This window comes from Rutilus rutilus (genome assembly GCF_951802725.1).
Source record: "Rutilus rutilus genome assembly, chromosome: 14".
NCBI classification, from domain to species: Eukaryota; Metazoa; Chordata; class Actinopteri; order Cypriniformes; family Leuciscidae; genus Rutilus; species Rutilus rutilus.
The window spans coordinates 7,976,491-7,990,236 of NC_140219.1; the positions used below are offsets into that span (position 1 = coordinate 7,976,491).

General features: G+C 36.9%; 1 protein-coding gene across 3 annotated transcripts in view; it reads left to right on the forward strand.

The window, feature by feature from the left end:
* The window catches only part of ppp2r2ba (protein phosphatase 2, regulatory subunit B, beta a), a 62,363-nt gene that overhangs the window by 42,215 nt on the left and 6,402 nt on the right, over positions 1–13,746 (forward strand). For all 3 annotated transcript variants that reach the window (XM_084429853.1, XM_084429852.1, XM_084429854.1), the window contains 3 exons: positions 9,114–9,211; positions 10,993–11,158; positions 11,616–11,728. In XM_084429853.1, the coding sequence (XP_084285979.1) occupies positions 9,114–9,211; positions 10,993–11,158; positions 11,616–11,728 (377 nt within the window). The remainder of the gene's footprint in view (positions 1–9,113; positions 9,212–10,992; positions 11,159–11,615; positions 11,729–13,746) is intronic.

Genomic DNA, 13,746 nt, shown 5'->3' on the forward strand with positions numbered 1-13,746 from the left:
CATGATCTGATAAAAATTCATACCTTAAATACAATGCTAGTCACTTTGGATAAAGGTGTCTGCCAAATGTAAATGTTATTGGAAATGCATGCATCTTAATACCAGTGTTAATTAAATGTCTGTAAATGTATTTCCTTTAAAGCACCACAGCTGAAAATATAAAAGCTAAAAACAAAACAAATCTAGATAAACTCACTAGTCAGCCTCACTAATCCTGAACCCAGTCACAACATCGGTGGTTTGGACAGTATATGTTTGCAATGCCTCACATTAAAGGGAATAAAATGGTCTCACGCACACACACACAAAACCATAGTCATAACTATAAACCTTACATTCTTCCTTGAGGGCATCTAACCCCATTTCATTTCTATGAGTTATCAAATGTTTGTCTCTACATTTTACCACGTGTTATGTTTCCCTCAAACGGTTCATAGACCTCTCTGCTGTCACCATGTAATGGCCTACTTTAAAATATCTGTGCAGTTCATCATTAGGGAGGACGCAGCACAGAGCGGCCCAGCGGGGGTGACCCTGCCACTCTAACCCCTGCAACACAATTTACACCCCCATGCTTTCACATTAGGAATAATGACATGCACTACCCCACACTATTATTCAAGACACAGAGAGTGACAGACAGTCTGCATCAGTAGTGGTCGCCAACACAAACGGCCCCAGGTAACACTTTAAGACTTTAATCATAAAGAGAAATATTTCTCCAGCCCAAAAGGACCCCCATTTATAATTTAGAGGGAAACAGTGAGGCACTAATGTTGTTCCCCGGCGTCAGGCTGAGTGCATGAGGAGGACAAACAGCGAGGGGCCGGTCGCATTAAACATTCAACTGCTGTCAAACTCGGACTGAGGTTTTTATTGAGGGATGTAGTCAATGAAACATGAGGAGAAAGTTAAACTCATCAACTAAAGAATGACTTAAGAATCATGTGTATATAGACAGCCTTAGAAAAGTTACAATCAGGCTCTTTAACAGCAGGAACTACATTTACATACATGCAAACACAATGGCTCTGTTGCAGAATCTAGTGAGCTAACTTGCTATCTACTGCCTACATAGGCAGCTGCCTTCTAAGACTGCATTCTAACTGAAATGGAACTTCATAAAAGACTGATTTGGAACACATTACATAGTATACAAAATATAAACTCGTGTTGTATTACATTGTTGCATGTTGCCGAGCTAATAGCACTGTATTTTATTGTGCATAAAGGTAGATAGTACACAAAAATATTGAGTAAAATAGTCATTTTATATTTAGAATGATCTGATTTTGTTTCAGTATTTTAAGGTATGATATAGAAGCATAAATATAGTCAGCATTTCTCCCGCTTTCTCCACCATTGGGTGACTATATGCAAAGTTCATTGCAGTGCATAGCAAACAAAACATAAAAAGCTAAACCTATATACCATTTAAAAATTTGGGATGAGTAAGATTTTTTTTCTTTTTGAAAGAAATTAATACTTTTATTCAACAAAAACACATTAAATTGATCAAAAGTGACAGTAAAGACTGATTGTTTCAAATAAATGCTGTCCTTTTGAACTTTCCATTCCTCAAAGAATCCTGAGAAAGTGCATCAGGGTTTCCACAAAAAAAAAAAAAAAAAACGTTTTAATATTGATAATGATAATAATAAGAAATGTTTCTTGTGCAACAAATTAGCATATTAAATGTATTTCTGAAGGAACATCTGACACTGAAGATCACAGGAATAAATTACATTATAAAATGTATAAAAAATTTTAATTGTAATATTTCACATTATTACTGTTTTACTGTATTTTTAATCAAATAAATGCAGCCTTGGTGAGCGTAAGAGACTGTAGTCCGCTCACTAGGTTTTGGGCCAGAGCTAATTTATCCTTTTAAATTTTACTATCTCAATGTACTCCTTTTTAGTATCCTGGCAATAAGGAAAGAAGCACTAAATGTAAATGAGGTACAATAAACACACATGCAGTCTGTCTCTTTTCTTATGGTCTCCGTGGTGTCCTATAGCTTCAGTTCTCCACATCTGTAGTTAAATTATGTATCTGTTAATGACGTGTGAAATTCAAACCAGTTTCCTCTGCTTGAAGTTCAACCCCCTACATGCGGCCTTTCTCTCTGACACACGCACAACACATATTCACCCACCCCTCCCATTCCCCGGAGGCCTACGCCACCTCTCTCCCATTTCCACAGGGCATTTTTCCAAGAAATAAGGTTAATTAGCTTTTTTTTTTTTTTTTGGGCGCAGTCTCTGCTGTGGTTGGATGCAGGCAGTGCTATGACTGTGTGTATCAGAGAGTCATTGACATTGTTGTCGATCAGCAGGTGGTCAAGCTTATTATAACCAGCTCAAATCACGCCCATGTCTGGTGAAATTGGTCCAGACCTGCAACATTTAGCAGCGGGCCAAAGGCAAGTCTTTATTCCACTGGCTTTGAAACCGCCAGACATTGACTTAAAGCAAGTCGATGCAATCCAGGCACGTTAACAAAACAGCAGGCACAGTGAACTGCGTGTTGTTTTGTTTGCTATTCTGGCTGTAAAGTATAGATTCATCAATCAATATGAATTGATTTTCATGTTGAACAATCAAAAGAAAAAGAAGGTACATCAAAAACTGCCTGTGTTTACTCTCTGCTGTCAATTGAATCTAAGTGATTATGACTGTACGGTATACTATTGCCTTTTTACAACAGAATTCTGTTGGGAACATTCTACGCATCTTTGGCCAGGAGTCAAATCTAGCCTATAGTCTAAATAACAAGGCAACAGTGCATGGACAGGGAATATGGGGAATTTTCTAGACACAGATCCATGAACATTTAATTATAAAGGCAGATCTGGGCACACTTGACTAGTCTTGCATAACTTTAATTTGCCGGGGAAGTTCAGTGTGCATGTTGAACAATGTAGCAGAAATATAAAGAAATGGCACATGCAAAAATGAAAATTCTGTAATTTTTTAACATGCCCTCAATGATTATCAATTTTGTATGACTTTCCTCCTTACATAAAACCAAAAACATCAATGATTACATGAATTCATAATAATATTGTTTAATTTATAAAACTATATACTTTATTTTTATATACACTACCGTTCAAAAGTTTGGGGTCGGTAAGATTTGTTCATGTTTCTTCATGTTTTCATGCTGAAGTCTCTTATGCTCACCAAGGAATTAATAAGTCTTAAGTATTCATTTATTTTAAAAAATGAACCCAAACTTTTGATTTTATTTATACTTACTAATACTATAACAAAAAATTTAAAACATCTTTTTAAATATTAAGAGTTCTGAATCTAAACCATATATATATATATATATATATATATATATATATATATATATATATATATATATATATATATATATATATATACAGTATATGGCGAAACCTGGTGTATTCTGGTGTCTACCCAGTTTTATATATATATATATATATATATATATATATATATATATATGTATATATATATTTATGTGTGTGTGTGAATTTTTATTTATTTATATTGACATGAAATGTGGGTCTGTCTATTAGTGGAATACTTTTATTCCAGTTGAGTCTGATGTTAGTCCCCATTTGCTTTCATTTAATTGAAATGGCTTTCTTCTTATGAGATGTTCATATTGCTCTTTTGTAGGTTATTAAATGAAGACTTGGCTGTACGAGCCGTTTTAATCTATCTCATACAATCTTGTTGCGCACCTAACCAATCTATCATTCTGAATAGATGTTAAACACTTCTGATAGGTTAAGGCAGCTGTAATCTTCTCTTTCGCGCTGATCCGTTGAGACGCTGAACTCAGCGAAAGGGCTTTAATCTCGCAGACAATGCCGAACGTACAACTGTGCATTACAGCACAGTGCTCTATCAGGTCCTGTGATAATTGCAGATTCCACGCAGACATGCCTCCACACAGGCTTTACACAAAAATCATTTCATTTTGGCTTAACTTCAAAACAAGCATTGATTTTGTCTTTTGGAAATGACTGGATGTTCTGTAGCCGGAGACGGGCTCACTAAGACTCAGACTGACCTACTTTTCCATGAACCAGCCTCTCTCTTATGTTGCAGACAGCTGTGCCATGCTGAAACCTCAATGAGATCTAGACTGTTTGTGAGGGCTGGCGGTAGAAGCTATACTTTAAAACACATTCCACTTGCTGTTTTTCCTACAGATCTTTGTTGACCCACTGTCCTCTTTCACTGCATAGTGGCATTTAACGTCTTGATATGGTGCATCAACTTGATCTCATTCTCATTTTGCCTGTGCGAAGGCAAAGAAAATCAATTTGTAGATCAATATAAGCTAAGTGTGACTATATTAGACTTTGTTCTGTGGATGTTCTTGGCATGCTTTAAACAGCAGGACATAATAACCCGACTGTGTTTGGAGTGGAAGCTGCTTACAGCATACTGCAATATACTGCATACAGCTTACTTTTTTATTGAAAATCGCATGCATGTATAATTTCAGACAGTAGTTTGCTGCATTGTTGTGACATTTGTAATTCAGCGAGTGACATCTTGGCTTATTAACATGATTATTTAGCATTTGCAATCCAATTTTCATATAATTTCATATAATCCAATATAATTTGTGGCATTTTAATCAATCAGTCAAAACAGTGTTAAAATGTTAAATGTTAAAAAAGAAAATGTACATACTGTGCACATTATAGGCTACATACTGCTTTAACAGTATGCTAATATGCCATTGTGAACATTATACTTTTGATATTTCCCATGATGCCTTTGTGACGGGGAAGCCATGATCATATATGTTCCAGAGCTGTCGGGGCTGCTGGGATTAGACAGGTTGGCACGGTAACCCACTTTATGGTGTGTGAGTAATGAGAGCGGCTGCAAATTACAGCACGAGAGAGATCTGTTCTTTCCCAGAAGCACTTTGGGTATATGAGACCCTGACCTTTGACCCTGCTGTTGCAGACATGGGTGCCCGCAGGATTTATTAACTGCACTCAGTAATCCACTGCCCACTTTATTTGTCATAGGCAGCTTAGTATAAAGACATTCAAAATAGTCAAATATGATTCCCTCTGAATTTCACAACGCAAACAACCAATTTTTTAAAAGCCATAAAAAACCCTAAAGGACAGAAACAAGAAATTGTTTAGAATTTTATAGAAATGTTATATATATGAGGAGTTCAGATGCAAAAGCCTCTAAGTGCCATCTGAAATTTTCTTCTAGAATGATCATTTTTATAAAGCTTGTATATTTAAGTTAAGTAATTTCACTTAAATGACAATTAATAGGTCATGTGCATTGCCATTTAAGTGAAATTATTAAACTTAAATATACGAGCTTGATAAAAATGATCATTCTAGAAGAAAATTTCAGATGGCACTTAGAGGCTTTTGCATCTGAACTCTTCATATATATATGTATATATATATATATATATATATATATATATATATATATATATATTTTTTTTAAATTCACTTTAAATCAGCATAAATTAAAAGCTATAAAACAAGTACTTCTATTAGTTTACAATTAGTTCTTTTTTATATTATGGTAATGAGAGTTTGTCATGAAAATAATATCACAATGCAAAAAATACCTAAATGACCCTAAAATAGGCTTCATTTTCTTCAAGAAACATATAAATATTTTAATTTATCCACATCCCTAGTGTTCTTCAGAGTCACTGAGTCAAGTTAAACAGGGATATCAAATAGTGAAATACTCTTTATCTGGATATTTCTTGTCAAACAGTTTCACGCAAGGGAATGCTGGACCACAGGGCCTTGAAATTGCTTTCATGAAATCACTCTCTCTTTCTAAGTCAACACTTTGATAATATAGGACCCCCACCCCCCCTCTCTCTCTGTCTGTTGTGTTCCTCTATTTCCCTTTCCTTCTCTGCTGTCTCATTTATCCTTGAGAGTAAGATGAGAAATAAGCATGTCTGTAATTGAGCAAACTCATTAAAACATTGTCATCAGTTTTCTCCCTGCCTCAGACTGCAGTGTGCTAATGTGTTTATAATGAGAAAAACCTGTGTTATTGCCAGGCAGAGAGCGTACGGTCAGGTGCTCCTCAACGATTGATCAAATGTTGCTGTATCCCAAGCTACTTCTGTATCATTACCTTATGCGACATCCAACTCTTTTCAGGGCGCTTTGTTGAGTCTTTTTTACAGCCTCTCTCTGTTGAGAAACAAAGAACAGCAAGATAATTAGTAAATGAATACAATTTATTCTGACTGTAATGACTTCAACTCGCCCTCCCTCAAGAAGCAGGGGGTTTCATAGTCTCTTTCTGTGCAAACAAAGATAAGAAATGCAGCATCCAGATCAATGGACTTAGACGTTGAATATCTGCTTTATTTTCGCAAGGGAATGACATATCTTTATGCCGACTATTAGACTATTAATGCATCATTCGTTTAGTAACGTGCCTGAGAAATAACAGTCTCACCATGTCCAAATCCTCCCAGTCGGAGTCCTTCATCATCGTCATTTAGGACAGCAAGATTTTCCTGACGCCCTTCCCATATGACGCCACTGTAAAGCGTACTAAAACTGAAGAAAAAACATATGCATGCAGTTATAGATTAACAATGCAACATTACACTGTCCAATACATTTTATAATAATAATCTATCCATCCGTCCGTCCATCCATCCATCCATCCATCCATCCATCCATCCATCCATCCATCCATCTATCTATCTATCTATCTATCTATCTATCTATCTATCTATCTATCTATCTATCTATCTATCTATCTATCTATCTATCTATCTGTCTGTCTGTCTGTCTGTCTGTCTGCCTATTTCTGGATAACTAAAGTGCCCCTACAGTTGCAGGGTATTTATATTAAGTACATAAATATGTACATGTATTTGTAGTATACTTAGACATTTTAAAATACATTTTGGTAAATTTATTTTTCACTAGGGTATCCATCTATATCATACAATAAAATGATTAAAATTAAATAAAAATAGACAAAATAAACCAAAATAAGCATAGAAATATAGAAAGAATGTGCCATTGTAATAAATCACAGTGTTCTGCAGCTATTTGTGCAATACTTCAGGACGGTTTCAGCAGTATTTCACTAGCCATGTTCAAAAATAGACTTAATTTTCTCAGTCTCTCCCCCACTGTGCCATTGACCGGCATCAGACGCTGTAAGCCACGCATTCGGGCTGTTTCACACACACAGCAAAGTCTTCCAGTCAAATGTAGCTCAACAGTAATGGAAGGGGTCTCCATGGCAACCACTTCCTCCCGTTTTCAATCCAGCAAGCGATAAATTCATTGAGGGTGTGTGGGTTCTCAAAAAAATACAAAATAATAATAATAATTTGAAGCACGCTTTCCTACTTGTTACATCTCGACCCCTTCGTCTTTCATTATTAACGGATGCCACTAAAGACGCAACATCTACGACAGCAATATCTGTTTGCAGAACGATATCAAGCCATGTAATCTACTGTTTTGAGCTCATCCTAAGATTTAGATGTTCAGAAACATTTGGTTGAAGACAATCCATCACAAAATCGCTCATTTTGAATTGTATGCCCAGAAAAGATGAAAGACTTGCTTATCTTTCTCTGTGTACCAGCATTAAAATCAATCTTTCTAGAAACTGATTTATTAGATGTCTCGAGTTAATCCTGTCGTATGTAAATTATGAGGCAGTTTCTGTCCTCGGATGGATGTTGTGTATTTCTGTGTCAGATGATAATGAATGGAAGGAAGGGTAGGGGAGGAGGAGGGGAGCGTATAGGCTCTCTGTGGGGTGGAGATTTCTGAGATCTCTGAGCTCTTCATGCTGTGGGAACGGCAGCTCTTGCTCTCTTTATCTGTTTAAGTGCACGGGGATTTTTTCAGCCCTTTGGTCTGATGCAGGGATTCCTGAAGTATTTAATCTTCTGCTAAACATGATTTTTGAGGATTATTCACAACAAATTCAGTACTTTTCCTAAGTCTCTTTTAACCTTTTTCTCACAAATGTGTGCCACTAGAACACAACGCATTCCTTCAAGTCGGTATCGACAGCTTAAAATTGTTAAAAGAGGCAGGCATTTAACATATGCAGATTTAACACATGTGGATTTAACATATGCGAGTTTAGATGGAGGACTAATTGCTGTTTTTCGACTAATCGCATGTATTTTACAACCAATGCATTTTATGATTGCTGTACCTTTTAATTCTGCTGTGATTAATAAAATCGACAGAGCTTATCATTTATTGTATTCTGAAACTGCAGAACACAATAGCCCGGATATCTGAATATTTCATATATATTCCTAATACCATCTTTTTATAAGAATAGTGTAGACCTGCATTATTTTAATGGAATAGTTCACCCAAAAAATGTATTTACTATTATTTACCCACGTATGAGGTTTAGCATAATAATAGCTTAGTGTGAAGAAAAAAGACGTATTTATGATGTTAGAAATCGATAATCTTTTCCTTCAATGAGTTCTCAAATCTCATTGACATTCAAGTCCAGATAAGTCATTTTTAGTTGTACAGCACTTTTCACAATCCATGTTGTTTCAAGACGTGCACACAAGGTCTGATGACAACGATGCCAAACATGTCATTGGTTTTTAATTTTTAATGTCTCTTGTGACCAATTGCAACACGTCAAAAGTAAATACACTTGCATATTACGCGTATTGTTCGAAGACTTATAATTACCAGCCACTGGAGTGTGGGCTTTGTTGTGTATATTAACTTATTACTCAGCTCTCTTACTTGATTCTGATTCATCAATTGCAGCATTCTGTGGTTAAATATGTTTTAGAAAACTAAGCTGTATAATTAACCAATTTCCTAGATGTTTTATATGACTCCATGGTCTCTTTCTTCTTGCATAATAAAATAGTTTACTCTCAAATCAATATTTCATGGAGCTGTGTAAATAAGTGGTTTAACGTATAGAGCCAGTCATTAATCACCAAATAAACCCCTTAAGTGACATACAAGATCAATCATTGTGGTTTGTTTTATGATAATGACCAGCTCACTGTACATTATCCGTTATAAAGAGTGGTAAGTCTTGTATACATAAAGGCTCTCTTGTGTTGTGTTGCAGCTGACATCATCTCTACTGTGGAGTTCAACTCTACTGGAGAGCTCTTGGCCACGGGAGACAAGGGAGGAAGAGTTGTGGTTTTCCAAAGGGAGCAAGAGGTAAGCCGAAACCATGAAATCTTTCACATCATCCATTCATTCCTGTAAAAAAAAAAAAGGATGGCACTCAGCAGGTCAATCTAATCTGTACTTCTCTTACTGTGTGAGCAAAAACCACAGGGTCGCACCCTGTAACACAACTTCCTGTGGCTTTGAACAAGGTTTCAATAGACACACAATGGTCACACAGGTGAGGTCTCGATAAACCTCAGGTGCACATGCTCAGACGTGAAGCTTTCGTCACGTGTTTATTCATTAAACACTTCTTTAGAATGAGAGGGTAGATACACTACAAGCTACTAACAATAAGGAACTAAGTACACTGAAGCAACTTAAAGGGATAGTTCACCCAAAATGAAAATTTCGTCACCATGTACGTGTCGTTCCAAACCTGCATGACTTTCTTTCTTCTGTGGAACAAAAAAGAAGATTTTGAGAAATATCTCAGTGTTTTTTTTTTTTTTTTTTTCACATATTGGAAGTCATAACCAAACCTGTTTGGAAACAAGAGAACTATATATATTTGTATATCAATAATTATACAATTATATTTAATTTAATCAGAGTTGTATTTTTAGGACAAATTATTATTATTTTTTTTTGAAAAACCTTAATTAGGATGACAGCATTAAACTTGAACAGATACATTTACACTAAATACTACTATATACACAACTAGACAAAAATACAAAAATAAATGACACATAATTCAGTTAAAAATGCATTTAACTAAGGTTCAGTACAGGTAAAGAGATACACTTATATCTATACTGTATGTGCATATTTTTCTATTACTAAAAACTGCATTAAATTCATCCTAAACTAGTATGGGAGGTTATTGATTTAGCTATTTGATTCACATTTTAAAAACAACATCAATGACAAGTTATCAAAAAGTGTCCTGTATTTATTGTAAATATTTAGCTCTAAAAGGCCTAAAATGCCAAATCAGTGAAACTTCTATTTATTCATTCAAATAAACTGTCCAAATGAACCAGATTCTCTGAGAGGGTTAGTCGTTTAGGTTACGTAAAGCTGTGTGCACAATACAATGAGACATTAAAAGAGCAAATTAATGTTTGGTCGAGGTACACTGCTACTCGTTGGAAAAAGTAGCTTGTTATGGGAAACCGTCACAACTATTAGATACTCCTCAACGCTGAAGGAGGGCTTTTCTTTTCAATTCAGTTTATTCTGCCTGTAGAATAGATGGCATGCCGTCAAATCCAGACACATACGAACATGCCCAAAACGCTAGTACACACACACACACACACACACACACACACACACACGGATAGATTGTTATAACCCTCTCTAGAGAGGAACTGTTCTCTGTTTACTTTAATTTAACTGCATGAGTGGTTTTCACAATTATTGATTTTGATGGTTCCCATTGTGAAAACTTCCTTATTTCCATGCTGTCATTGATTGCGAATGCATTAAATGTAATAGTCCAACTGTGACCAGGAAACCTGCAATTAACCGTTAACAGAATCAGCAGCACATTATGTGATATTCACAGGCGGAAAGCCCTGTAGATTTCCATTAATCTCAATGCTCATTACTAACAAAGTTCCAAATCCTGTGTCTCTTCCAAGTTCATTTATTATATATTTTCAGCTAATTAGTTTATGCTTTCTGTTAAGAATTTAGTCATCTCCTCCCATATTTAATACCTATATTACCATAACAAAACAAATGATAGTAATGAGCTATGTTGGTCTTTGCAGCTGAACAAACCACCTAGATAGATGAAATCTCTTTCTTCTCACCCACAGAGCAAGAACCAGCCTCACAGACGTGGGGAGTATAATGTTTACAGCACGTTTCAGAGTCACGAGCCGGAGTTTGACTACCTGAAGAGTTTAGAGATCGAGGAGAAGATCAATAAGATACGCTGGCTGCCTCAGCAGAACGCTGCCTACTTCCTGCTCTCCACCAATGGTGAGTGACGTCTCAGTGCAAAAAATACAGGGATAGTTCCCCCAAAATAAACGTTCTGCTATCGTTTACTCATCCTCACATTGTTCCAAACCTGTATGACTTACTTTCTTGTGTGGAACACAAAAGAAGATATTTGAAAGCCAGTGAAGTCCAAACAACAATGTTTAATTATAATAGCTGCTGCCATTTCAACAAAAGATTGTTGGAACAGTAAGAAACAGGAAAGTCTTCCAATGACATCAGACATCTCCCCATGTTCAGATGGTATGGCTACGGTTTATATACTCAGTTGGTGCTGGATTTTTTCCAGCCATGTGCCAGATTGTGTCCCACAGACTGTTAAATTTCTCACTGCCCACCTTTTTATTTTCTTCTCTCTCTTCATCTCTCCTCCGTTTATCATGGCTTGCTCCCTCCAAATGGTATATTGAAGCTGTGTGTAACTGTTTATTTTCAGATAAAACTGTGAAACTGTGGAAGATCAGTGAGAGGGATAAGAGACCGGAGGGATATAACCTAAAGGATGAAGATGGAAGAATCAGAGACCCGTCCACCATCACCTCATTACGGGTCAGCATGCTTGTATTAACACCACCTGCAAAATATGGATACTCAAAATGTGTTATATTTGTTCATTAGATATGTCAGAACACCTAAGGATGATTCTGACAAAAATAAAGATAAAGAAAATATATTTTACAGAAAAAATATGAAGCCTATTTAAAGGACAAGTTCAGTATTTTACACTTAAAGCCCTGTTTTCAGATCGTTTCTGATGAAATAGAACGGTTAAGATTGAAATTTGGTTTCTGTGGTAGCACCCCCCCCACCTCCACAATGGCTGCATAGGTGCACTGGAACAATCCTTCCTAAAACGCATTAAACTTTCGTTTACAAAGACGTGGTGAGGGGTGTTCACTGATATGCTCACACAAAAATCGCTGCAAAAGATGCTTTCCAACAGGTGTTTTACCATTCGTTGTAAAACTGTGGACCTATTTTTCCCAAACGCCTCACACCCGTACATTCTTCCGTTGAGAGCTTGAATAATAGACACTCCAGCCCAGTTGGTGGCGATAATGCACCTTATGCACCACATAAGACTACAGAAAGAATACAAACAACCCCATTTCCGTTTCCGGCGGCGGAGTAATACCGTACCTCACAGCACATCCAATACAAGTCAATGGAGTTGGACAAAAACTACGATAAAACCTGTTGGAAAGCATCTTTTTTGCAGCGATTTTTGTGTGAGCATATCAGTGAACACCCCTGACCACTCGGTGAGTTTCACGTCTTTGCGTTTTAGGAAGGATTGTTCCAGTGCACCTATGCAACCATTGTGGAGGCGGGGGGGGGGGGGGGGGGGGGGGGGGGGGGGGGGTGCTACCACAGAAACCGAAAATTCTCGGGCCAGCAGCATGTGTCCAAATTTCAATCTTAAGCGTTCTATTTCATCAGAAACGATCTGAAAACAGGGCTTTAAGTGTAAAATACCGAACTTGTCCTCTAAGTAACATTATTTTCATATAATCCATAATTAATTTCATCCATTACAGTAATGAGAATGTCCCTAATTGTCATGAAAATACAGAAAATATTAATGGTCTTTAAAATAGGCTTCATTTTCTTTAAGAAAATTCAAAATCAATTTTTCATTTTCTTTCTTAATTTCTTATTTCTTTCTTTTGATTTTAAAATGTAACATGACTCAGACATGTTCTTCAAAGGTTTCTTAAGATGCACTCCTACAATCCGTGTCAAAGTATTTCAGCAGTTTAGCTGACAGTAATGTATGATGAAATCTATAGTTAGCTTTTGTAGAATCTTGTTTTTAGCTGGAATGGCACATAGCTGAACAGTTACATTTCATCTTCCACTGAATCCTGTACCAAGAAGTCAAAGGTTTCATTATAAATCTTCTGGCGCATGTTCTCATTAACGCTTTGAGGAGTTGCTGCTGTTCGCTCAAATTCTCACATGAAGCTGACAAACGATGAGCTGTCAGCGACCAAAAGCCATTCATTCATAATCAAACAGCAAGGACAAAGAGAGATGATAATGTGCAGTGAAGGGGCTCACAATCATTCCTCCCTCTGCTCTCCTTCTCACTCGTTCTCCACTCATCCCTCCAAATTGAATACAGATACAAAGAGGGCGCGACTCCGAGTAGCCATTAATGTTTGGTGCGGTGTCTGTTTTCTGCTCCATGGCCTAATGGATTAAAGCACTCCACTCCTCCACCATTGTCTGTCCGGGCAGAAGATTAGCCTGACACCGGGGTGATGGCATGGAGCGGGCGGCAATCCCATTTGGACCGTGAAATGTATGTGCGGTGGAGATGCGGAGACGGATTTATCATGGAGCTCCGGTAGTGAGGGAGGAGGGGAAGGATGAAACACACATGTCATGTGTTCTGGCAGTCACCATTGCCAGCGCTGTGATCTTACTCCTGTCTCAGTATGCGATTTTACCCCTAAGGTTCGCAGTGGACTGGTTTCTACAATCCATGAGGTGACGTGATACAAGGTGTGACTGCCGTGCCATTTAAAGCCGGCGGTTACCTGACCTTTTATAACAATACAGCA